Here is a 27,945-nt window from a genome sequence, read left to right as displayed (position 1 = left end):
CACATGAGATTTAATACACTGATTTTTACAAATATTATTTCTCTGATAACTTCCCTTTAAGTCATTTACAGAGCATAATTAAGGCTTGTTTCCATTACAACTAAGGCATCATAAAATCACTGAATTTCATCACTGAAGTTTTTTCTTGCATACTTTGGTTCTTTCTGTGCTTATCTTTTATACTACTCCCATTCTTAACACCTGGAATTAGGCTCCTCCTTTCTTCTCTGAGTGATTTTTACACTGCTTAAAATTGACCCTTTTTGTCATTATTTGCCAGGTATCCCTGGAACAGCTGCTGCTCTTTTTTCAAGTTTTCTCTGTAGAAATTTAAAGATTTGCTCCTTTCCAATAGCCTTAGAAATTTATTTATACCTGGAGCCAAGGTTACCGCTACACTGGGTAAAGGTGATCTCTGCATTATGATCAACAAGTGCATTAAAAACCCATCCAGTATGACTGGATCATAGGAAATCATTGTTCTGCAGCCCATAACAGCAGGGATGATACTCACAGGTGTTTGGATCATCATGGCTCTTTGATCTCTCATGGTTCTTACAATATCTAGAGGATAAACAGGCTGATTGCACTCAATGAGACACATTGCTGTCTCCATCGTGATCAGAACCCCTGTCCGGCCAATCCCAGCACTGGAACAGCAACAAAAACACAAAGAGGAAAATGAAATCAAGTGTCTGGGGTACTGCTCATAGTTAAAGACCTTCCGTCTCCTGGATTCTCAGGGTTGACCATTATGGCTCCCATACTGCTGGGGCAGGGATAGAACTGGTTCTGTCTGTGTCTGGAAGCAGCCTCAGCCCTGGCTGAAAAGAGCAAAACCCATCAGTACAGAACTGCCACTCCTTGGAGGAGGAACTGCCTTGGAGGAGGAAGTGCCTCACGCAGCCATTCCTCTGAGCAGAACTGACAGAGATGTCTGGTAAGATCCTATTACAAACCACACTAACATCTAGGGGATAACAAAACACGAGCGCATGCTGGACACGTTGTGTCAGTTGGACCATTGCTGAAATGATGATTTCTGCAATGTTGGGCCAATAAAATCATATTCATGTCCTTCAAGCAATGCATACCTTCCTATTTCCAAGTAAAAGAACAATTACTAGAAATCTCTGTAGGGTGACAATAAGGATTGTTTTCTTGTTATTAAAAGGAATACATGATAGCAATCCCTTTCAAGAAAAGGAAGTACCATAACATACACATCTCAGAATAGAAAAATTATCAAGAGAGCTTACAGAAAAAATATTTTTTCCTTAAAAATAAAACAAATCTAAAGATTCATCTACTTTGTTTTATGTACACATATGCTTTTCCAGAAGCGGCAAGCCTTAAAGACTGAATATTTAACCTTGAATTCAATGAATAGTTTCAAATCTTTCAATTAATGTTGCATTTTTGAAATGGACAACAAATGTTTCCCCATACTGGAATATAGGAACAAATACATATTTTGAAATGTCAGCATTATCCTAACTCATATAATAAATCAAAGTATTTGCATCTAAAGTGATTAATATAAACATTTCAAACTTTGAAAGTCCCTTGTTCTGATTTTAAAGAGTTACTTCAAATTAAGTCTGGCTAAACTACTATTTAAATCTTTGTCCAGGAGGTGGCATTAAAGCTACTCTATATTTCAGTGATGTCATAAGAATTTTAAGACAAGATGTACATGTGCTGGTTATATAAAATGATTCGGTAATATTTATATTTCTAGAATTTATATGAACAGAACTTAAATGCAGAATGCTTTATCAAATCCAAGCACAAACAAACAGTAACTGTCAAAGAACCTAATGACTCATTTTACAATTTGAAAAGATTCAGAGGGCAACAATGATGGAAAACATGATAATTTCCCTATGACAAACATAAGGTAGGATAGGACTCTTCAGCTTAGAAAAGGCAATCACTGACTGACAGAGTAGAACACTGAGATAGGGCATGAAAATCATGAAGGGCATTGACAGGATGGGTGGTTCCTAGCTCACCTAGAAGAAGAATTAGAAACTGTTCAACAAAAATAGTAAGACCTTGTAAAGATAAAAACAACCACATGACACAGAACAACATCAGAAGCTAGTGGTTTATGCAGCTCAATGTAACAAAAACCTTTCCAACTCCTTAAGGTCTTGGTTGCTTTATAATCTCTGTGGATTTGGACCATTTTGGTTTTAAATTATTGTACAAAATAAAATAATTTTCTATTAGCTACTTGGATTCCTCACACTAAAGTTGGTGGCTTAGTCCTGAAAACAAATTTTGTTGCACTAATGCCCTGTCCTACTATACTGAAGAGGTGTTAAAAATAGACTGCATGCACCATATGGAGGAACACCTGGGCTCCTTCTGCTTGACTCCCTGCTGGAATTTGGTTATACTTCCCAACAGCCACCAAGTTGGGCCAATTAAGTAAATTATGTTCAAATGTGATAATCCATCTCTTTTCTGCTGTGAAACATACATTTTTCATAAAGCTTCAACTGCACATTGAAATTATCAGTTTGGAGCTGAACTGGTGCCTCCTTGAGATGAATGAAACTGTTCCTATTCTCCCATGTTGTTGTTCCGGTGTTTCTGCACTGTTTATATCATAGAGGGTGTATTTGGCTGCCATTTTCACCATCTTTTCACGACCATATTAACCAGAAGTGTATCAATAATGGAAGCTGAGGAGCAGTATCACAGTTAAGACACCGGCATTCTGGTACTAGTTTCCCTAGTCAGTAAGATTCACCCTCACCCGCATAAAACAGAACTTGAGAGCAGAACTAATGAAATACAATTTCTGATACACAAGGTATATTTTTCTTTTTCTTTCATCTCCTTCAATAAATGTCTAGTTGTAGTCTTTAAATTTATTTTATCCCTCAGACTTCTCAGCTTCTCTCTGAAAAGAATGATATACACCTGATTCAAAACCACTGACTCTTTGGGAAGTATTCAGAATTGAGAGATCAAATATTCACAGAACTGTTCCCCAAGAACTGTGATAGCACATGTTCATTCGAAAACAACTCGTATTATTCTAGTTTGCTAATCAGGTATTTTAAAATGATTAAGGTCTTGAAATTCACTAAAGGAATGGAGAATGCTATAACAAAGTATTGCACAAGGAAAACTTACACTTCATGTGTACATAAAGCTCTAAACAACAGTTATTTTAACTCATTACAAAGATAAATTCTTGAGAAAAATGTCTCATCTTAATGTAAGTATCAAAATACCACATAGCCTAAGACCACAGACTTAAGAGAAAATGTCTTTTAACTGATCTTTTAATAAACCACCTGCATTTTCCACTATGGTTCATTTACACATCTACTCTAGAGCTTTGTAGAGTAGGAGCCTATTCCTCATGGTTACCAAGCATCTTTTGCCATTTCCCTGAACTATTATGTAGGTTGTTACCACAAGCATTTAAATTGCAAACAAAACAAAACATCCCAGCAAAATGCCTGAACAGATCAACACATGTTGCTATTCAAAATCTTGCTTAATGAAATGTGATTACCACATTAAATATTTGTTTTATTTCAAAGTTTGAGTTTTCCTGTCATCCCCAAAGCAGATACTATTAAATATTTATTTCAAGAACAAAGAACAGAACAGCTATTTGATGATAAAAAGTTCCCTTTGATGATTTAATAATATTGGAAAAAAATGTGATACCTGCAGTGAACAACAACAGGTTCTTCTCTGCCAGCCCTCTTCTTTCGCACGAGACACACGAAATCGAGGAAATCGCTGGAATCATCAGGAACCCCATGATCAGGCCATGCTATGTACTGGATTTGGGTTAGCTGGCGGCTTTCCTCTTTCTAATCAGAAACATGAAAGTTAATCAAGGGTAATTCAAGTCCCATTAAAAAAAGCACCAAAAACAATAATAAAAAAATCAATAGTACATTTATAGCAACTTGTACCCATAATCAAAGTGGCTTGAGGCAACGAGCAGTGCTTTGTGAGTGCTAACCATCAGTCATTCTCGATTTTACAATTACTTTTTTTTTTCCTTAAAAGTAAAAAAGGAAATCCACAAATGCTTGCATCTTCAACAGGTGAAAAAAATTACAGAGCACATAATAGAAAAGCAGTTAAAGGATACCAACAATCTAACTGAACACTAGATGTACAAGAAGGTGGTCATATTCTTAGCAAACTAAATTTAACAGAATGAGATAGCATCTTACAAGATCAAATGACAGAAGTGGGGTAAGGAGGGGAGATCAGACATAAAAATTTTCCTTCAAACTCTGTGTGAACAGCAGCAGTATTTTGGCTTGATCTGACCCTCCTACACCTAAAAGGCACAATGACTTTGTTTTCCACTCCCTCCCCTCCCTTGCTCTGGTATCACAAATATAATCAATCGGCCTCTGGTTAGGGGAGGGGACAGCCCGGGCAACCAGAATCGAATTTCAAAAGAAGAGGAGCTACTGCACTTTAAATAGCCTTTAGGCATTGAATCATTAACAGAGATTCCACGGCTGATAGTAGATGAGCAATTGTCTCAACAGGACACAGGGCAGGAATTTTAACTGCAAATTGATTAAAAGACAGCTCTATAAAACTGGCTTCTCACCTGGTAACTCAAGCAGTGAGAAATAACTACATGAACTAAATTCCAGATACTCATTTCCAAACATTTCTGACATTGAAATGCTGGCTGGGGAGGCTCTGAAAACTACATATGCCCTGAAAATCATGCAATGCATGTACAAAAAGGTCATTGTTTACATGTAGCCACCACTCCAGATTCATCTTTCAGCAGGATTTATCTTCCATCTTCTAGCACATACTGTTCAAGATGGAATTATTAAGAACTATTTGCCTCTACAAAGACTTTTCATCATCAGTGTGATGATGAAACATCTCTAATGTCTCATATGTTCTGAAAACATCAAGGGAATAACAAGTTTCTCAACATTTTTATCACTCTTTTTCTTTAGCCTGGTTATGAAATACACCAATAAAAACTTTTAGGATAAATTATATACCCTTCATGTGATCCAATTAATATGATTATGAAAAATGAATCTCAGTGATATTTTTGCTTATGAAAAGTTTGTTATCATTTTATGGACAGAATTTCTCCTAGGAAAGTACGTGACAGTTAGTTTTCAAGAGGGTTCTATAAATAGAGTCCCATTTACAGGGACATGTCACCAAGTTGAAAAGAAAATCTATGCATGTTTTAGGTAGTATCCAAGGATTCTGCAGAATAATACATGAAAATATATTAAGATTTTACCTCCAGATTAGTCAATGTCATTTCTCGAAAGACATAAGCAGGATTTCCTTCTTCTGAATGGCAGGTAATCTGAAAATTCCCATATGATGAGCTTCCTGATGGCTCTGGCCAGTACTGATGGCATTTAACCTAAGGTCAACACATTTTTAAAGATGCCTGTTTTTAAATTCAGAGTATAATTTTCATTTTCTTTAGTTTTTATACCTTTATTTGTTACAGATTATTTTGATCATTCTGTAAACACTATTTAATTACTTACCAAATAGACTTTGTTACCTAATTACTGTTTATAAAATAAGGTATCATAAAGATTTCCTGTTTCTCTTTCCAAGAGGACACATGCACCAGCTCTTGCAGTTAGTTTAACTGAAGATGGATGCCTTTAACTTCCATTACAATTTTTTTAAGACTTTATCTATAAATATTCCATCTTGACACTTGACTGACAAAGATGCTGCTTTATAAATATTTCTGACCTCCAAAATCCTAATCTGATCTTCTCAAAGTACATTTATATGGGAAAAGAACAAACAAAAAAACCCCGGGAAATACGCAACAAAAAAGTTGCTAAGCCAATGCAGAAAATAAGGGGATGAGGAGGGTGGACTTCAAGGACTCCCAATCAAGTCCTCAAATGTGAATGAAAACTTCAAACACTGTGATTTTCTGAAATATGGTTTGAATGCCTAATTACAGAGGTCATTTCAGCTCAAGTGTACTTTTGCATTTCCAACCCACCTGGCGAATCTTTAAGAGCAGCCAGATTTGCAGACTTCCTGCTCCACTGAGACATCCCGGCATGCAGTGGGATAGTGATGTCAGAAGCCTCATGATCAGCTTTAGAGCAGGGAGTCTGCCTATGGGTATAAGACAGATAAGGCCTTTTATTTCATTATTAAGCAGCTCTCCAAAGAACTCCACAAATATCATTATTGAAGGGGTGGGGGAACCTCAGAGAACTGCTATTGCAAGTCTGTTCTTAGCAGATCTGCAAAGAAAACTCAAAGTAAAAGGGCACTTGTACTGAAATTCCCTCTAATCATGTTTATTTGGGAGCAGGCAGCATCATGCAAACATTGAGTCACTGAAAAATGGTTTAAAACCACTGCAACTTCCCTTCAATTATTTTAATTCTATATAGAGTCCTGACCTCACAGCAAGTATATGGTTAAAAAGTCAGAATATATACAGGCAGCAGAACTACAGTTGGTCAGAACAGCCACAACCCACTATAAATCCATCTTCAAAAGAAATCTTGATATGGAGGAATTCCACTACACTATTATTGCAGACAGTCATTTCTGTCCACACACTTAACCAGCCAGTGCTACTGTGAATGTTCCAGACTAACCCAAGTAACTCTGGAATTACATTGTGTGTATGACCACACTTGATTGTTTTGCCTATCTCCAAAGGACAGAACTACATTAAATCCAAAGCTATTAAGGAGAAACTACAGCTTAAACCAAAACCAAACAAACCACAAAATACACCTGAGGCCTTTTATAGAACCATCCACAATTATTTTTACTAATTTTAACTCTTAATTACTCTATTACTAGTATTCTATTTTAACACATTTTATAAACAAATTAAAGGACAATGATTATTTCACATGATTAAACAAATCTTTATAACAGAATAAGATTTTATGGGAAATTTTAGAGTTCAAGTTTTAAGAAAATCCCTGATAAGACAACCATCCAGGCATGGGATATTAACCCTACAAAGCTGTATTAGGCTGTCTTAAAAATTAATCTCACTACATATCAAAGAAGTACTCTATGAAAACTGATGGAACTTCTTGGAGTTCCTTCATTTGAAGTTTAGAGGAAAAAAGTTCTATGAAGCTAAATTCTAGATGCTTTTTACTTTACAATAAGGAATCAGAGCAGACTGAAAGTATTTGAGAACATACATGAAGAGTTAAGTGCATTTCAGGACTGAACAAAGTTTAACTATTGGCTGTATTCACAACAACAGAAGGTTTAAAATCTAAGACTCATCATTGCAAAAGAACTAGGAATGCACTGCTCTTATGAAAAACAGTTATGAAATGATAGAACAGTTCTGGTTAGAATGGACCTTTAAAGACCATCCAATCCAGCCCCCTGCAATGAGCTCCAACTAGACTCAGCTGCTCTGAGCTCCATCCAACACGACCTTCAGTACTTCCAGAGATGGAAACCACTTCTGGGCAACTTGTGCCAGTATTTCACCACTCACATTGTAAAAATTTCTTCCATATATCTACTCTACCTACACTTTTCTAGTTTAAAACTACTTCCTACTATCCCCTTGACATATTATATGTCATCACAATATATTCCTCTAATCTTTTAAAGGCTAATCACTAATAGTGTTTTAGAAGACTATGGAAGTGGCATTTAAGGAAATGTTTTACTTACTCTGCCCCGTTCTACTTGAGTTGTCAACATCACAACCATGGAAGAGCCTTGCTCCCAAGTCATCTGCCAGAAATCAGGACAAGTGTTCGGTAATGGACCTTGGCAAGCAATGTACTGGTTTATTATTGTGGAAGAAGGGATTTCCATCTAAAAGAAGACAAAGCCATTATCTCAATTCCTACAGCAAATGAAAGTCAGGCATCAGACATTTACAGTTTAGTAACTAATTTTTAAAAAAGCATCCATGACATTAATTCTATTTCTTAAAGGCTAGCAAATATGAATTGGCACAGATAAAAATTCTTTAAGTGTTTCACATGCAAAATTACTACAAAGATTCAAATACACTTTACATATGAACTGACAGTCATGTAGTTGCCATAATGAAGATTAATGGGTGAAAAAAGAAATTACAGAGCAGTTGGCAAATAATTCAGGTGCAGCTATTTCTTGCTCTGTAGCTTTTTGACGCTAGCTTTTAAAACACAGATCTCAGAATTTAGTATCTGGAGTTTTTTTCATTAAAGTAAGTAGCTGTAATTTTTCTGTCACTAACAATGAAAAAAATAAGAAGCAAAAGAAATTGATGCCAAATTAAACTTTACTGTTGTTGAACACAACTGTCAGGAAAGTAATCAGAAAAGAAGAATTAATTGCTCTGGAGAGGGCTGCCTTCAGTTTGCATTTTTTCACATTAAATGCAGAGCTAGACTTTAAACATTTCTGAAAAGATGTGCCACCAAACATTAGGAAGGAAATATATCTACAGGAAATTTCAAATCACCTGACTAGAGGCTTAGTACTCCATCCTGAACTAGATATATAAAAAAGATTTTTTAAATCAATTTTTTCATTGAAAAACTATAGAATAACTTAATGTCAGAAGCACTTCTAAAAAATACTACTCACATTTATATAATTTGCATTGATGTAATCTTCATTACTTTTTAAAATAACCCGTGTAGCATCATCTGAAAATAATTTTAGAAAGATGTTACTTATTTAGTAACTGCAGTAAAATATTTTCAGAGCACATATAGACATAGCAATACTTACAAGGCGAAATGTCTCTGTATCTATTTTTGGAAATGTTTTGAGGTAATCTGGCACAAGACATTGTCATTCCAGGCTTTTTCCTATACAATTGCTAAAATACAAAGCTGATGGTCAGAACACAATAGATGCAATAGTCTCATTATTATATTATTTGCATAAATAGAATTTGTTCTAAAAAGTGGTGCTTTTTAGAACATAAACTATAGAGCAACAGTAGCTTCCACAAACATGAAAATACGTTTAAAAATAAAGCACTATAAATTTAGTTATGCTCTGGGATCACTGAAAATGACCAAGATGTAGCCAAAACTTGGTTAAAAACAAAGCGAACATTAAATTTCAATCTTCCACTAGAACATAAATCGAGAGAAAAAGTTGTATTGTATAGTGGTAAGTGAACTCACTGATATTGACATCCCACTTGGTCATTTGGGGCAAGCAGATTATGTTGTGCACAGGCATCAACCTACACTGCATTTCTTTCAGTTAGAATTTTTGTTTTTTCCCCAGAGGTCCTTCTGTATTCCAATAACTTTAGAGCAAATCCTGGTAACCTTGCACTTTTCCTGTACAAAATTGCTTTTGAGAGGTTTCTGCCCTTTCATGCCTTAGTCATGCATTGCCACAACTCTTGTGCTACAAAAAATATTAGTGAAATGATCCAGATTCAAAAAAAGCAGTTTAAAAAACTTTTACGCATTGAACCTGCTAGGGAGAATAAAACTTATATTAATTTTAAATAACTTAGAAAAAAAATCTGCTCTAAATATAAAAGGAAATTTTACCAAAGTTCTTAAAGAATAGTATATAAAATGTATTTTATAGATATATGTTGCAAAATACAATGCTAGATCTCCATTTGGTGAGGAATTCACAGAATTTGCACTGCTGTGTTTTACAAACCTACTGTTTCCTGCTTTAAGCCACTTGATCTCATGCATTTAAGAGGGATATCACCAAGGCACAAGTCAGAGCTGAAGAAACACCATGGCTATCAGCAGCTTAATGCCCCACAGAAAATGCATTACTGTTCTGAAATACGTCAATAAAAATCAACCATTTATAAAAAACACAGTTACATTAGCCTTTAATATTAGGACAGTGTTTTCCATTGGTTATTTTACCATCCCTCATCAAGAATGGCTATAGAATGTCAACAGCTCAGTGTTACTCAGTTTCTACAGCAACTTAGGTATGGAATGAAGGCCTGAGTACAGAACACCTATTTTGGTAGACATTCTTCAGCCTTCATCTTTATAAAGGTATTTTATTAGCATGTCCCTGATAACCACATGAAGTGTAAGTAATCAATGAAACTATTTATAAAACTAAAACCCAGGATTAGGTATTCTTAATTTGCACATACAATACAGGATTGATTTTTTTCCCTTGGTTATTTTTCTTTTGAGACTGTAAGGCGATTGTTTTCTTAAAGGATGCTGACTGTATTGAAATTTAACTGAAATCTGCTTTGTTTAAAATAATTGCTATCCCAAAAGACGTGGAACTTGCCCCTGGCTCCAGGCAATCCAGTACTCACATCAAACTGAGCCAGGACAGTTCCAGTGATGAGCCCCTCTGCTAACTGAATCATGGACTCCCTCAGAGCGTTATCATCTTGATGGACACCATCAAGGGGAGATTTCTCAGGGATGTACTGAAAATCAGGCTCGCTCTCCAGCTTCTCTTCCACAACATCGTAGACAGCTAGAAAAAGAAAAGGTATGAATGCTCTGAAGATGCTGTTTGACTAAAGTTAACTGTAAGTCATTTATTTAAAACAGCACAAACACTGCGTTTCTCCTGTAGAAAAATCCACATTTATTAGCACATTGATTTTAGTCCCCATCAGCAAGGACAGGGAGTCTTTACTGATCATTATAATCCATGATAAAACTATTTTTTTCTTTGGTGTAATAGTAATTTTAAGTGAAAGCCCATCACTGACAGCTAAAATTTTGATCAAAACTCACATTATACGCTGCCTTGTCTGGTATAACTCTCAAATCTCAGATTCTCACATCATGCCTCTGATACCATTATAGCTCCATTTACATTTTACTTACAATTCACTTAGAACTCATTTTAGGCTTCAGTAATTAGGGCAAGATGTGCAGACCACCTGAGAAAATTGCATTTAATACATGGCATTATAAAGCTATCAATGCTCTATGTGTTTCTTGCCTATAAGCTCAGAAATAATATGCATCCTCTGCTACACAAAACAGATATATGCTGCTCAAAAGCCTGTTTTTAAATTATTTTACATCACTACAAAGAAGGAAACTGGCAACTCCTCACTTCTACAACTCACATGTTTTTATCCAGAATACAAAGATAATCAACATGCAAGGGGAAAGCCAGTTTGTTTTAGAAAATGTGCAAACAAGGCTCCTAATTTTGTCTGAAAAGAAAGTAAGCACACAAAAGCTGCAAGAGAACTTATACACAGAATGAGAGCAGATATAAGTGGGGAGTGCAAATTAGTGAAAAACGGAAAAATTTTTATGAGGTGAATGAGGTACTCTGCGAAAGTAATTGCAATTATTCCAATTAAGCATCAATATTTTTCATTCTGCTTTTTCCTCTCCAACTCCACAGCAGTTAGGAGGTGCAGCAGAATTAAATCCAGTGCCCATCTGCTGGCTATGATCCAACAGTGTATTTTGTGAATACACTGCATAAGCATTGATTTAGACTGCATTTTAGCACTTCTACTAAATGTAGAAGTAGAAATGTTACCAGTGGTTTTGTACTGTTTTAAAAATATATGGAAGGATTTTGTATGTATTGACTTCTAATGTCACCTGAACACTGAGTATTTGGTGAGGGGGTTTTTTGTTTGTGTTTGGTTTAAATTTTCCTTAAGAGAACAATAATAACCTTATGAAATACATTCAATATCCACATAGCTTTCTGGACATTTTTATCAATGAGAGCAAGAACAAAATTTAAATTAGCTCTCTCTTAGAAAGATTAGAAATATTTGACGGCTGACTTCTTTATTGTTTTGCAACACTTAGTTACACACAGCTCCTTAGATTATGGGATCAATACACTGTGTTGTTGCAATTCCTTTTCAGGGAAGGGAGTTATTTCTTACATTGGAGGTTAAACACTCCATGCCAGGACACAAAATGGAGGTTAGAAAACGAGAGCAGGGTGTGAATTTTTGTTTTTAATTATGATGTACCAGCCACTCACCATTGGGTCGAACTAGGAGCACAAGTTCCCCTGAGTGTCTCTCACAGCTGGCTTTAATAAACATTACCACTTGGTCGTGGGTATGCTCTGCTATGTCCCTGCCGTTAATCAGGACAACCTGGTCCCCTTCATTCAAACGAGGGACACACAGATCAGCCTGCGAGGTTGAGGGAAAAAACCAAAACAATCTGTAACACCAGCCATTACCAATTTCTTACCTTAAAATAACAACTTAAAGTAACTATACTTGGGCTCTCGAATGCTAACAGCCCTCTTGCTATGGCTGCTGCACTGTATTTAAATGATAAATCCAAGAGTTACACAATCCACAGGCAGTGCCATTCCCATTTGCAGCTGGGAGGTGACTGGCACTGTAATGTGTCTTTCAGCAGCTGTTACTCTACCCCTCAGCTGATGCAGAAAGCTCCTCTGTTTGAATCACCCTTTGTACAGGCAATTAAAAAGCAGGATGTTTTTATCTTTGCAGGGAGGGGAGAAACATGGCAAAACCGTGTCCAAATCAATTTCACAGGCTTAAATGCTTCAGGTCTGAAATACTGCAATGGCAATGGCAAAAAACAATGCACAACTGCCAGTAACCCCAGGGAGAGGAATCAGGTGATAAAAATTCTTATTATAATCACAATCTAAACATCATTGTAGAAAAGAAAGAGCACAAGCCATCACCAACTATCTTCTCCCTATAGAGTGAATGTTTAAAGCCAAAACTTTGCACGTTATTAAATATTTCAGGGATAATAATTAACAAGATACATGAAGAATGATTTGAGCAAACATTTCAATATTTTCAAAAAGTAAAAAATAAAAGAAAAAGGCAAATAAATTGTTAACTTCACTCTAACACCTATCGACAGAGCTGACTCCAGTCAGCTGAATACCAGGTCAGTATTTCTGGCAATAAATTGACAAATATTGTTCCTAGTTTGAAGACACTCTTATAGTCACTAAACATCAGTAACAACACACAATCAGACCTGATGAATGATTCATAATGTCTGGTTTTAATCTACATGTTGGCTTTACTCAGCTACATCTGTCACTGAAGTAAGACATTTGCTATTTTAGTTATTTTTAACACTCTTTCAATATGTAATTTATGTGAAATTACTGAAAGTCTATATCTAAAAAAAGCAAAAAAGTAAAAGTATTTTTAGGATGGCACAGCTCAAGTACCAGTACATACTGAGCATCTGTAATGCCTTGTAATTTTCACAAATTAAACTTTGTTTCAGCAGGAAAAAAATACTTTTAAAGATTGACATATTTAAAGATTTGACATACTTTTAAAGTTTAACATTGTACAGCCCCACCAAATTCTTACTGCATGTAATTTGCTTTGTTCTGATAATGTTATAGCAAAACCTAATTTTCATAGGCAGCTAGAAAATAATTTATCATTTTCAGTACATCCTTCAAGATACACAGATATTGCTACAAAGTCTGCTTTTTTGATAACTTACAGGTGTTCCTGGAGCTACCCTGGACACTATTACCGGCATCTTCTGATCATATCCACCCTTTAAAAACAAATTAAATTAGTAAGAAATCCCAAATGTCAGAAAATAACCTTAATAAACATAAAAGGAATAGATGTACTGTTACCTTTACATTGAAGCCAAACCTTCCATTTTCATCTGGTTTCATTCTGATCATAACAAGATTGTCATGGGGGACACCACCATTGGGCTAACAGACAAAAGTTATAACATATTAGTATATGTTTTGTTCACAGTTAGATTTTGAGGATATTGTATTTAATAATTCTGCAGTTTCCTTATCAAATAACTGCTCCTGGATGCTTGAGAAAATATCAAGCAAGAACACAATCATCTTGGGTTTGCATAAAAGGGGAAAATTAGACATTTAAGAGGCTAGGACATAACTAATTTAAAGGCCTGTTCTGTCAAAGTAAGAAAGAATATTAGAAAAGACTAACTGGCTTCATAACTCTGATAAAAACAGCTTACCAAATGGAAATTTCTTAAATCAATTTTAATTACGACCACAGTGAAGAGCTGCAATAAGAATGCAATACAATGAAAAGGAAGATAATTGAAGATGTCCTTTTGTTTCTTTTAACTGCAATATGCCCGTAGCAAGCAAGGAAATCCTGGTTCCCTATCCCTTGCTCCATTTCCAGTCTAGTGGAGTATGAGGTGTGACATATGCTCTGCACTGATTCACCTCTGAAAATTTTAGCTGCTTTCTTCTTGGTTTTATTTGGATGACAACAACACTGTTAAAGGAGATGCCAATAAACTCAGGAATACTAGCTACCTTTTTAATCTGAAAAAAAAACAACTTGGTGCCATTGAAGTGATTTTTAGCTGGTTCCCATCTATATTTATTTCACAGACTGAACATTAGCTAGTATTTCCATACTTCCTACAGTGAGAATGCAAAGTAATAAAGAAAGGTGTTTCAAGAAAGTTTTCAATGTTATCAATTACAGCAAAGCAGAAGACTCATACTTATGAAAGTAAGTATTTTTGTATGTTAGAAAGTTCAGAACCTGGAGTTTCACTAGACTAAAGAAGTGTGCACAACTTGGCTCATTAGAAGTTAACTCAGCTGCAGGTGTCTTCTGTTCTTGGTTAAAACAAAACAAAATTTGCCAAATGCATTCATAGTAATGAAGAAATGAAAAATTTGGGAAAGTAATGGCACAAGAGATATTAATGAAAAGGAAGGGTCTTAAGAAGCCTGATCATATGCCAATCATTTCAGCCTATGCTCACTGGTGTGGGAGATCAGACAGAATGAACATCAACCAAGTGCTCACCTGCAGCATTTGGCAGCTTCTGTGCCACTGCATTTCCCAGACAGAAAGGAAATGCTAATTTCCTGCTTTAAGATGCTGTTTTGAGCGGAAGTTTATAATGCAAGTGTGCAGAGAGGACTGTATGCCATCATTAATGTGTTTGACTGAAGGGATTTTGACCACACCTGTTTTCAAGTACTTTCAAGTACTTCTGACATTCTCAGACTGGGCACTTAGGGAATGCAGATGGAGTAAAAAGTTGCCATTCCCATATGTGTCTTACTACCTTTCAACACAGACCCTCCATACCCACAACAAACAAAGGAAATTCAACAGCTTTACGAAGTCAAAATGGTGAGGGGTATTCTCTAAAATATTTGAGATGGAACAGCAGAAGACTTTAGCAGTGCAGGAACCTGAATTCTGGTCAGAAAAGCAATTTTGAAACAAAACGACATTCCAAAAATTTCAGTCATGCTATGTTCCTTCTTCTGCAATCCCCAAAATAAAAAGTCATCAGCAGACCAAATTAGATGTTCAATTACAACAGTGAGCTGCCTTCAGCGAGCCTGCATAAATGTATCCCACTGGAGCACAGCAAACAATCACACTGACAATGCACAGAGAAAAAAACAAGCTCATTCACACAGCTGTGTTGGTTTTGCTGAACTAAAAGGAGTTAAAAAAACAAGTGAAAGTTATTTTTGTCAATTTGGTAAAGATAACTGAATACAGGGCAGAAAAACTTGATGACTAAAGTAGTGTTATTTTTCAAAACAGAACAGTACTTTAATGTGACTCAGGTAAGCACTGCCTGAAGACAAAGATGTTACAAATTCTGTTTCATTATTTAATTATAACAAAAAAAAAATTACAACATTCCCAAAACAGTCAAAACCTTAAAACTTTCACTTTTGAGTCTTTTATTAAAACCCCAGCTATGAAATGAAACAGGGGCTTTATGGGAATCTTAACTTTGTTTTAAGGCCTTAGAGAACAGAACACCATAGGTTTACAGTTCAGGATGCAAAAAAAGCCAAACTAAGGCATTTCTAAATATCAGTTTGGGGAGGTGACTCATAATTTTGAATGCCTGAGGTTGACAAAACTGTTTACACAATACTTGCTACATATGGATGTTTTCCCATCCTGCAGCACTTTTCTTGTCCTATTTACTCCTCACATTAGTATAAAATTTAGAACCACTGGAAAACTTCTGGAAGGACAAAAATCACAAAAGTGATCAGGGAGATCTCAGACAATCAACTGACTGTCTTACTCATCTCACACATGCTTGATTATGGAAAAAGAACTTCCGCTCATATTTTTGTTTCTGCTATCACAGGCCTCTTGATACTCTCTTTCTTGGAAGTTCTGATGAGAAATGCAACCACAGACTCAAGAAGCTTCTCCTGATAAAACTACTTTAGAAGCTGGTAGGCATTTTTGGGTTTAGCTTTTTTAGCTAAAGGTGGATTAAACACCTGCAATGTCTTCTTTAAAACTGATGGCAAATGACTTCTCAAAGAAGAGGTTAGGCAGAAATTTCTGCATGTGCTGAAAAGCTAATGCTCAAAAGGTTTGCAAAACCATCCCAATGTAGTGATTTGTTATCAATTGACAAAGCACTACTCCAGCAGCTGGAGTAAAACCAGCAGGAGCCAGGGAAGGAACAGTAATGCTGCAAGGTAACGCACAAACACAGCAGCTCTGAAATGCTTCAGAACCAAGCCCATGTAAAATAGGACCATTATTATGATAAAAAGCAGAATGGTTCAACTGGATCAAAAAACTTACGGTGGATTTTTCAGGTGATGCAGGAACATCAAATGTTTCATTAATATGGTTATTCAGTTCTTGCTGCGAGTGTGAATGATGAATTTGGTTCCAACTGTTCTTTTTAAATTGTTTGGGTGGTAATGCTGGAGGCTGCCCATCTATAGGAGTCTCTTGAGATCTAAATACCAAAATAGAAATATGAAGTGGAACAATCATGAGATATTGACGGTTCTTTCAGGGCTGCAAATAAACTGAAAATGTTAGAAGAAACTCAAGAGTTTGAGAGATGGTTATCTGTAGGTATTTTTAGAACCTCAAAATGTAGTGCAGTAGAATATATTGGCAGATTATGTTTGCACCTGCTGCAGCATTTTTCTTGACAAGTAACTACACAGAACCAGCAAGTTCATCTTTTACCTATGACCGTCTTAAAAATGGTTTTAGCATGCTTAACCCATTACTTCTGATCTGCAAGCACTCCTTTGTAGATTAATAAAAATGTTCTCTGTGTTTTTATATAATATGGTGAATTTCCTTTTGTTAGTCCTCTTGGAATAAAAGCTAAACTCTGTAATTCATATTACATAAATATATGATTCATCTTTCATTATATGGATTTATATTTAAGAATTAGGAAGAACATTTGGAAAGGCTCAAAAGGGCAGCGAGCTCACAGTTCCCAGTAACTTGGTTTGAATGCCAGTTTCTAAATACCAGCAGGATATGTCTTCCTCCACAAGCACCCCATTAAAAGGTGCTATTAAGTCATTTAACGATTTCAGACAACAGCCCACTGATACCAGATCCATAAACCATCAAGAATGAAGTTACAGGTTACAGCTAAATCCAAAGAGAATGCTACCACCAAAAATAGGGGTGTCTGTTCCTTCACCCACATCCCTGGCTGCTGCCTTGAAGAGCTGGTCCTCCTCCCTTGGCTAAGGCAGCTTACGCTAAGCAACCAAAACCACTTTTTGGACAAGCCTGGGTCCTCTGGTTTATCTCAGGGCTGGCCACCATGCAGGGAAGGAAGGACACTCCCAGAGGCAAAAGGAAGACACTGCTCCTTTCATTATGAGCAAGCTGTAGTGGTATCTCATCACATCACTCCCTCCAAAACACACAAACGTGAGCAGCTCTACTGTATTTAGTAGTCTTGCCTCAGTGAACTGTTAGCAGGGCAAGACTCTCAGTATGATACTGAACAAGGTTTCAAGTTGCTGCAAATCTGAAAACCTAAGGCACACATCAAACTACACACCATAAAATTTGTCTCTAGGCAATTCAAGAAAGGCAGATCCCAGATACATGTTCAAAAATAAAAATCTCAGCAAAATGGAGTATACTGATTAAAAAAAAAAAGATGAACCTTTTTTAAAAAGCATGAAAACTGGGAAATAGAACACTTCACTTTGCAATGCCAAACACTTTCTGCTTCTGTTTAAAAAAATTAGTCAATATTCTTAGAAAACAAAACTGGTAACATTTTTGTCAGTGTATGAAAGAAAACAGCACATTCTAAAAGATCCCAACAATATTTTTCTCTATTTTTCTGCTTTATTTCAACTTTCAGAAAATATTTTTTCATGAAGTGTTACAAGAAAAAAAAGCACTAATTATTCAGTCTGATGTCTGAAGAACCTTATGTTCAAAACACAGTTGGGAAGAAAAATAGTATTTCTTAACACTTTTCAGTGCAAGTAACAGAAAAAAGAGCACACTTCATTTTTCAAGATAAGCAGCTTTTCTAAATTCATTTTTGTGGAGAGAAAAATATGATGATTGTCAACATTTGCAAAACAAATCTGCAAGGCAGCTATAAACTATTTAGACATCGACTTACAAAGGTCACCCAGAGATTTTTAGCTGTCTATGCATTCATTCATTCAAGTTTGGCCAGCACAGATTACTCAGTCTTTTAAGTTATGTATTTTCCTGAAAACAATTACTCCTGAGAGTTTCAAACCAAAGAAAAAAAGGAACAGAAAACATGAATAGAAACACAAAAGAAGTTATTCTGATAAAAGCAGAAGATGGATCTGATGTTTGACTAGATGTCTGTACATACATGTCAACAAACACAAGTAAATTCCTACTGAACACACAAACTTAAAGAAAAGATTGGAAAAGTTACTTAAATGAGCATTTTACAAGCAGCAATGCAAGTTCTGTAATATATTAGCATAATGAATTGTGAGAACTAACAATCAAGCCTCGGGCATAAACTTCAGTGCTTTATATTTGCCCAGTCAGCTTTGAATTTCCTTATGAATGCTCAGACAATGGCAGTGAAAGCAGCCTATTTTGCAGGCAAAGCAGCTCTCTGTTACTGAATTCAGCAATTTACATAATAATAAAATAACATACAAACCCTGGCACTGGCAAGCTTTGGGTATTTTTGTTACAGATATCCGGTCTGATCTTTTTAATATATTTAGCAAAAGTTGCATACACACCCCCATAAATTTATTAAATTAAACACTTACCATGTGCTCTTGGAATTTGAGGTTATAATTAGCTAAGGGAACTACAAGCCCTATCTCTCCATTTAGTGTTGAATAGGATGTGCAGATGGAGAAAGGATGTGCAATTAAAGGTTATATCAGCTAAGCTATAATATCCTTCTGAACTGCATGGAAACTGTTGATTTCTTTTGCTATGTTGATTCCAAACTCAAAAAGATCACCAAACCTATTGCCAGTCAGGTTAGCCCCTCTTTTGCACACATATAAATTTGATCGATAAATAAGAGTTTCTGACAAACTAGCACATGGACTACTCAAATCTTTTCCACCAGAAAGGTCAAATTGATTAAGAAATAGCTTTTTGGACTGTAGAACAGTATAGTTTAAAATTATATAGCTACTATGAACTCCATGTCAACTGTTTTCCTTCATAAACGGCAAATCTTGAATCAATAACATCAGCTTAAACCTTCAAAAGACCTCAATGAGATTCATGTATTTTTGAAAGTTAATGTCCTCATTCTTAGAAGTATCTTATATTAGAGATCTATACCAGAATATTAAATTTTAAGCTTCTAACAAGAGGAAAAAAACCCCAAAAATGGAACCCCTAACACTTAGTGATGGAAGAGCAATATTTTTTCTGCTTGGGCATAAAAAGTGCAAAAACATTAAAAAGAAGCCATAGTTGTACAAAACCACTTCCTCTCTTTCTAAGACTCATTTCTATGGTGACTTATTCAAGAAATCAAGTACTAAATAAACAAATCCTAAGAACATTCAAGAAGATCTTGTACAACTTCAAGTAAAGGGATATGAATAAAAGAGTATTTAATAATTGTGCTTTCTTCACTGTATCATTGTGACATTCAGTAGGGGTGTCATTCATAACTGACTTCAGATGGAAGTCTTAGAACAGAGGGAACCTGACCCTGTGTGGCCTTCGGACAACAAAACTGTAATATGAGAGAAGATTCTCATCTGTTCCAGTTCTGAGAGTCCTTTGGCATGTGAATATGTTAAAAAGTCCACCAAAAAAAGGAGTATTTACATGACTAAGTCAAATTAATATTACATAACCCTGAAAGTTAAGTAACTATCTGAGGATCAAATTGTAAATATTGTAGTCTATTGTAAAAAGCATCATGTGCTATTTTAGACAACTTTTAAAATTTTGTATTCTATTTCCCTCCTAAAAATTACACATGGTTGTTAAAATTGAAAGTAGAGTTGGTCTAAGCAAGGTTTTAAAACTGTGTTTAAATAGTTTTCCAGCGTAATTCTTCCTGAGACATACAATTTGTTTATAAACATGTAATTAGGTATGTGCTGCTTTAGAGTTCTCAATTGAAACCATTTGTATGATTTCTCTGCTAACAGAGATTATGATACAAAACTATGAGGGCATAGCTGGCATTACATGTTCAGCTATACTAAGAGGGTACAGTGCCAGTGATAAAATGGTATATATTGAAATATTTTTCCTAATTAATCTGTATTCTGAACACAATTTATTGAGTATTTCAGTTTCTTTGAATAACTCAATGGGGCTTTTTGTTTGTCTTCCTTCTGGACCCAATACAGAATAATAGCTTTTATTTCGCCCATTGTATCCTATGGTAAGCAAGCTTAAAGTATAAAGAATATTCAGAATTATTAAAAAAAAAAAGTCTGGCAGTGTCAGCTTAAAAAAATAAACTCTGTAACAATATACCAAACACACTAGCAATGTCCAAATGCTGGGGTGCCAAAAAGGTATTCTGATTACATAATTTGTAAAGCTCACTTCTGTGCCTTGACAAAAAAGCAACATTTCCAGACTTGTGGGACTAAAGCTTTCCTTCAATTCTATCAAAACCCCAACTTTTGGTTCCACATCCAGACACTGATGGTCACATTACAGCAAACCCACATCTTGGGTTGGTGGGGATGGTATTGTAATCCTGAGCCTGGAATATGTCAGACACAGGTGTTCAGTTCTGTATCATCTAGCTCTTTCTCACAGTAAGACCTACACTAATACCCCAAAATAAATACCACATTTTATTAGATTGCCTGGCTCTCCCTGACCCCACATTTAACAATAAATTCTTCAAGGCCAAGATCTCTGACTTCTCTTCAGCAGCCCTGCATGCCACAGTGGTGTGGTAAGAGCAGAACTTACGGGGATGATTCCAGTATGATGCTGTTGGCCTGGGTGGAGGATGGAGATCTGTGATTTACAAACACTTCACTGGGGGAGGTGTGAACCACATGATCCACTAAATGTCCGACTGATGAGGGTCGTAACCGGGCTCCTTCTTGAGTGAAGGCAGAGTTGCGACTAAGAGGGAAAGCAGAGCAGTGCATGTGACAATAATAACAATATTATTGTTAAACTGCATTTCTGATAACACCCACTAAAATGGGATGCTAAAAAATTATTTCCTCTCAGTGCAAGCACATGTTCATACACATATTTTTATTAAAATTTCAAAAATCACTGAAACAATTATGTTGTCAGATCAACATGTATTTAATCTTTAAGTGTTCAAAAATTATTTTAATAAACACTAAGGGCTATTGAAAAAATGTATTTACTTTTAATTAAAGAAGCCTGAAACCATCATGCTCCAATGAACAAGCTGGCAGCCCAGTCAACAAGAGGAAAAAGAGACTCCTAAGAAGACAAATCCTGACTCTGTTCATGGCAGAACTTAACCTGAATTTATTAAGATGAACAATTTATCCCCTGCATCTTCCCCTAGAAGAACCATAAGCATTGCATTGAGAGTTTAATAATTTCTGGAATCCCGTATTTTCCCATTTGAAAACTAGCATGACAAAATTAAAATTCTTTTAAACATGCATGATTAAGTTTGTTATGCTTTAAGCATCATTATTACACAATTTTTCAGTAATTTTTAAATGCTACAGGTATTTACAACATTGATCTTGTGAATAATATGCTGTAGAATCTTAAAATCTTATCGTTTATGTAATACAAAATTGAATAATACTGATTCTTAAGCAAGTCTCAGCGCCCTGAGAAATTGGTCACCCTCCAAAAGAAATCAGGAATGTTTTTTCACTCACTTAAAACAGAAGGCTCTATCATATGAAGACTGAACATTGAAAGGAAAGGCAGAAAAACTGAGAGGAATAAACCTGCAAGGATTTCCAATAAAGTAATTTTCTCCAATGTTTAAAAAAGTGGTATTAAGTGAAATAAATTATGTTTAAAATATCACATAGATTTTATCATCAGGGTCTTTTTTAAACCAAATTAATAACTTAGTTTTAACTGTGCTTAAGAAAACTCAAACTCTCAAATTTAGGGTAGTGTGATACATCCTACACTTTTAATAGGTCAAGTGAGAAAAGTGAGAAGCACCTAAAACTCATCCCTAAAAAAATGGTTTCTAATGTGAAGCCAAGTGTTACAGAGAATCATTTGGCACACATTTTTTGAAGCTATTTGTCTACATAACACATGAATCCCTTTATTACACAAGTAGGTCACTCCCATTAGAGGTAGAGAGTCACTTGTAGGGAGAGAAGATTTGATGCTACTCACTGATTTGGGGTTCCAGGTGGAGACCGTGACGGGAGGCTCTGTGTTTCCAACCTATCATCAGACAGTGAGTTCCTACTCACTACTTCCCAATCCATCCCACTCATCACTTTCCGTGCCAAGGGTTTACTGGGGGATCTAGAAGAGGAAAGTCAAATGACTAACCAAAAATTGTATGATGTAAGAACAAAATTATATAAAACTCACCACAATGAAACTGTTCTATCACAGGAAACCTGTGATAGATGTTCTATCACAGGAAACCAAATGATATGTAAGAAAGGAAACATAACAATGCAAAGCTTATTTACATGGACAGTTCTGTATTTTCTCCATCTACTGTACTTCATTTAATGTATTTTGAAAAAAAATGCCATTGAAATACTAATAAACTACTGTTGGCTGTGAGGGAGACAGGCAAGACAGAATCTAAACTCACTAGACTTTTAATGCCTCAAAGACAATCTGACTCAAACAGCATAATCACTGAGAGATCTGAACTTAATAAATGTAGAACAAAACCAAACAAAAAACAAGTTAAAAAATCCCCTCTAAGTAACACAACTGTTTAGCCACCTCAGGAAAAATGAAGCAGCAAAAACATCAGGCCAAAATACTCCCAAAGACTTTCAAGAACCGAAAGTGAGGTAATCAACAACATGGCAACAGAGTTACAAAGTTTGGTTTAGACATCAGGGATTTCCATCAAGACCACATGCTTTCTCCCAGAATATGCCTTGTCACTTGCCAGACAGATGCAGTAATATTATTTAACTATTTAAACTTCTTTGTGGGTAACAGAACTTCATCTGGTTTTGTGCCAGTAATGTCCTTCAGATTAAAGGTCATTCTCAGTAGTGCTTTTATACAAAAGGAATTCTGCATTCTACTTGTTGCCCTCTCTTGACATTAATGAAACTTTTTCTTCCCATTCTCTGGTCACTCCAGGATGCCTACAATCTCCTGCTGTTTCTTTCACCTCTTTCTTAAGCACAAATGAAACTATACTTGCAATCTCTCCTGAAATACAACATTTCCAGTTTATACTGGAAAGCAGCAAATGAATCATCTGTGGTTGCTTTTTTCTTAGCATTGCATTGGATGGTTCAGTCATCCTGCAACTAAAAACATATCCAGACTTTCAGATTTTGTTGTTTTCAACTGAAAATTCTTCAGCTAACAACAAAAATACTTTTAAACAATCCACACATGTCCTGTACATTTTGTGTTACTAGGTTTTTATTTTACTTCTACTGCTTTCATGGTGCTACATAGTTCAGATTTCCCATCTATCATTAATCAACCCTCTCTAGTTCCAGTGATACTTCAATCTTTTGTGATATAACAATTTCATTTCCATTTGCCTTCATATTCTATCACTAAATTCTCCAGTTTTGCACAATGAGGTGACAACATATTATTGTATAAGCAGCTCCATACACCCATATCAAAAAATAATTTCTGCCTTCACTGTCCTTGTGACACACGGTAACTGTTCTTTATCTTTGTCATTATTACTGGTTTACTGGAAGAGCAACTCCAGAAAGAAGGAACTTTGAGAAATTGAGGAACTACCTGCACACAAACTACATCCTCTGAAAACGGGAAACCAGCTAACAAATATATTTTTGCTTCTCAGAGAACTTAAAACTCAATGCAAGTCACCACCTTGAGCAGATAATATTGTCCTCAACATTACCAAAAAATCTACAACAATAACCAATTGAGTACTATATTGAATAAGCTTCATAGACAGAAATAAGTAAGATGTCAGTACTGTTGGGTACTGATGCAGTGGTGTTCTCATGGAGGGTTTATTTTTATTTTCACCCCGCCAAGCAGTTCTAAACAGGTATTGCATTCTGCTTTACTGCTCTAAAGTCTTACTGAGTAATAGCTGACAAATTTCAGGCAGTTAAGAGAGATGGGCTATTTTAATAATACTATTTCAGCTTTTATTTCACCTTGGGGAAAAAATCTAATAGTACATTGATATTTGAAAAGAGGGAAATATGAATTAATTCCTCCAGAGAAGCACATCCTTAGCACGCTTCACTATATTTAAGGAATATTAATTTGATTTGAAAAATAATTAGCTTGGTATCAGATCAATTAAACCAAAATTCCAATTTCTGTAATTTACTTCAAATGTGAGCAACTCAAACCACTTTGGTATCTTTCTTCACAAGCATGTTCATGCAAGCAGTTCTGAACAGGTAAAGGAACATGAAACTGAAACAGCAGAACTGAAATGCGTGTCTGATTCCAGCCTTTCCTTATTCTTTTAATGATCAGGGCTCTGGAAGCCTGGACCCTGCTGCCACCCAACCATGTGTTTGCAGCCAGCAGATGAGCACCAAGAGCCAGCTCTGCCAAGAGGTGGATTCTAATACCAGCCAAAGAACAGTCTGAGGGAAAAATGCAGAAGAATGTAATATAACCAATGCTGAATTAGGTAAGTACGGGACTGCAGATACAGTATTTGCTGACAGACATGTAAAGGCAATTACTGAACCTCATTTACCTTCAGTGAAAAAGCAAGAAATGGAATGTACGAAAGTTGGAAGTGCGGCTTTTCTTTATTTAACATGCAACAACAGCATAAGTGCAGCATCCTTGCCTGTGTGAAACTAGATAAATTACAAAGACAGACACAGGAGCATATAGGGTAGGGGAAAAAAAATCCAAGTTTTTCCAAAAGTTACATTTTTGACTGCTTCAAATACCCCACTGCTTTGTATCTTAAGCCAAAGTCTGTAACCATGTTTATGTAAACTTCCTCAATCAATACAACAAAGGAACACAACTCCAAAATGAGCAAAGCATCACCTTCTTCCCTAGGAAAACGTCCAATGTCAAGAAAATACTCACCTTTTACTGTGGATAGGGTCTGATCTTTCAGAAGATCACCTTACCACCACGATAAACAGCTGCAGTGTTTATCACCAAAGCTTTGGCCCAATTATTTTATTAACAGCTCTAACCTCAGAGTCCCCACCCACTCATGTTTGTTGCCCCAATTTCCTGTCTTTGCAGAAATTTCAAAGAAAAAATTACCACACTGCAGAACTGAACTTCTTAGTGCTGTGCCAATTTTAGTTCTCCTGTCAACACTTCTAAATCCAACAATAAGGTTTTTTTTAATTAACATTTAAGATTTGTTGTGAAATGTATCTACAAATTTGTCCTTTATCTCTGACCTCTAGCAATATTAAAATAATTTTCTCATGCCAGAGTGCAACTGAGGAGAAGGGAGAGGAGAACTAAGATGCACAACATTTTGAAATTTTTGAATTTTAAATTTCACCTCTGTCTGCTCAGCCTGGATGCTTCTATTGCACCCAGCACAGGGCACTGATAGTTAACAGAATAAGCCATTTTCAGATTTAATTTTGGTGTACCTGCAGAGACATTCCTAAAAGTTGGAAGCAGTCCTATCTATTTGAGTAGCAACAGAAACTGAAAACTTTACTTACCCCCAAGTCTTATGAGCTGCAAAGGTACAGCAAATGCAAAAAATAAACCCAAACACTCAAAACTGAGTAGCAGGGATGGAATTACATAAAGCAACTAAAAAAACCCATGACATTATATTAGCTCAGCTACAGTACAGAAAAGCCTTCAAATACAGAATTTGTTTGGCATCCACAGCTGAAGGGCTAAAATCTTGCACAAGCTGGGAAAGAATAAAGGTGTTGTTGGGAATACAGGTGGGAATTTAAAAAATAATCTCTGTTCCAAAAAGAAACATAACCTGAAGCCACAGCCTTGCTTTGTATTTTGACAAGGAGTACAGGGAACACATTTCTCAGCAAATCTGACAAATACTGCTGCAGACCAGGAGAGTAAAACTATACACAAATCCGCAAGGTACATCACACAAATGACATATGCAATTTAAAGCACCTGAGAAATTATTTAATAGACCTCAAAAAGTGCATAATTAAAGCAAGATTGAATTTTTGGAAACAGAGACACCAATTTATGATAGGGAGTTTGCAGATACAAATGACTGACACCTCTCACTCAAACTCCCCGCACTCAGCCCCCTGTGCACACCAGAACTGAGCAGCCCTAGAATATTTTGCAAGGACTGTAAGAAAAAGTAGTGTCCTTTAAGAATTCTCTCAATTCTGAACCTTTTCTACTCTTATTATCTGCTTTTATTAAGTTTCTGGGAATTCTTACGGGGTTTCATGGATTGTGAATATCCTGCAATAAATGACGCCAAGAGAACAGCTGTAATGAAAATTATAAAAAAACTCCCCAAAACAACAAAAACCCCTAAACAACCACAAAATCCCAAAATCAACCAAAAAAAACCCATCCACAAAAAAGCTAAACAACTGCAGCAACAGTCTTCTGAATGCAGAACTTAGTGCTGCATGAAGATTAAGAAAACAGCACCTACATAATGTATGAGATTTATTACAGAATATATCCTTCATAGTAATAATTCCATGTTTAAAGGTTAAATGTAAAGGTTTCTACAATTTAGAAAAAAAATCCTTCAGCTAATTTTAAAGTAAAATCCTGAGAACAAACAGCTAAGCCTGCTTCCTGTAGATAAAAATTGCTTGTTTTATTTAAATGGCTGTTAAAAAATTTTATTTCCCTGTCTTGTGCTCTGCACCCATGGCCAGAGCAGCTAGCCATTACTTGTGGCAATCAACATTTCTCAACTTAGAGCAAACAGATCACTGTAGTAACATCTCTGTGTAATTCTCTATGTTCATCTTCTTACCACGAAATGATTCAAAGCATTAATTTAAATGAGGCAGCTTCTAATTAGGTATTTTTAAGAAATCCAAGTGTAAATCTGGATAACTCTACAAAAAACCACTGAAAATATTGCTTGAACTGATCTTGAATTAATCTTCTTATGCAATAATAATAAAATCAACAGTAATTATTTCAACACCTGCCCACCTAGTTCTCAAGAAAGACCTTGAAAAGCCACCAAAAGAATCCCACTGCCTGAGAGCTTAAAAAGCTGTTCAATGCTACCATGACTTTGCCTGATAAAGACACACCGTGAAAAAGAAAGGCAGGTTACAGGAATAAAACCCACACTATAGCTGGAAAATCTGAGAAAAAAAAATTTATCTTCTGTATGAATACAAAAGGGTTGACATCTACTCAGCATGTCAACCTGAGATGCAAATGTTTAGAAGACAAAGAATTAGTGTTCTTAAATTAAGTTTCTTGAACAACACTGCATTCTAGAAATGTTTTCTCTTTCAAGCTTTTTTCACTCTTGAAAATATTAAAGGTCTTTGAAAATAAATTAATTGCACACTGTCATGAGGAAGACAGAAGAAGCAGCGGATTTGCTAAAAGCCTTTTGAGATGTATTTGTTACAATACACCATTATTTCATTTCACTGATATAAACATATATGCCTCAGACATCAATCATC

The 27,945-nt window shown here is 35.7% G+C and overlaps 1 protein-coding gene across 3 annotated transcripts in view; it reads right to left on the bottom strand.

Moving 5' to 3' along the window:
* Window positions 1-27,945, bottom strand: part of PTPN4 (protein tyrosine phosphatase non-receptor type 4) — a 107,968-nt gene that overhangs the window by 7,175 nt on the left and 72,848 nt on the right. For 2 of the 3 annotated variants that reach the window (XM_030952666.1, XM_030952667.1), the window contains exons 14-26: window positions 22,529-22,663; window positions 21,137-21,295; window positions 16,526-16,685; window positions 13,570-13,653; window positions 13,428-13,484; window positions 11,947-12,103; window positions 10,283-10,449; window positions 8,743-8,833; window positions 8,596-8,657; window positions 7,687-7,833; window positions 5,279-5,407; window positions 3,697-3,845; window positions 515-650 (exon numbers count right to left, since the gene is read on the bottom strand). In XM_030952666.1, the coding sequence (XP_030808526.1) occupies window positions 515-650; window positions 3,697-3,845; window positions 5,279-5,407; window positions 7,687-7,833; window positions 8,596-8,657; window positions 8,743-8,833; window positions 10,283-10,449; window positions 11,947-12,103; window positions 13,428-13,484; window positions 13,570-13,653; window positions 16,526-16,685; window positions 21,137-21,295; window positions 22,529-22,663 (1,633 nt within the window). Of the gene's footprint in view, window positions 1-514; window positions 651-3,696; window positions 3,846-5,278; window positions 5,408-6,016; window positions 6,136-7,686; window positions 7,834-8,595; window positions 8,658-8,742; window positions 8,834-10,282; window positions 10,450-11,946; window positions 12,104-13,427; window positions 13,485-13,569; window positions 13,654-16,525; window positions 16,686-21,136; window positions 21,296-22,528; window positions 22,664-27,945 lie in introns of all 3 variants that reach the window. The other variant, XR_004060892.1, reaches the window with a different exon arrangement.

This window comes from Camarhynchus parvulus, chromosome 7, assembly GCF_901933205.1.
Source record: "Camarhynchus parvulus chromosome 7, STF_HiC, whole genome shotgun sequence".
NCBI classification, from domain to species: domain Eukaryota; kingdom Metazoa; phylum Chordata; class Aves; order Passeriformes; family Thraupidae; genus Camarhynchus; species Camarhynchus parvulus.
The sequence above is the reverse complement of the archived record's forward strand: the minus strand, read 5'-3'. Positions and strand labels throughout refer to the sequence as shown.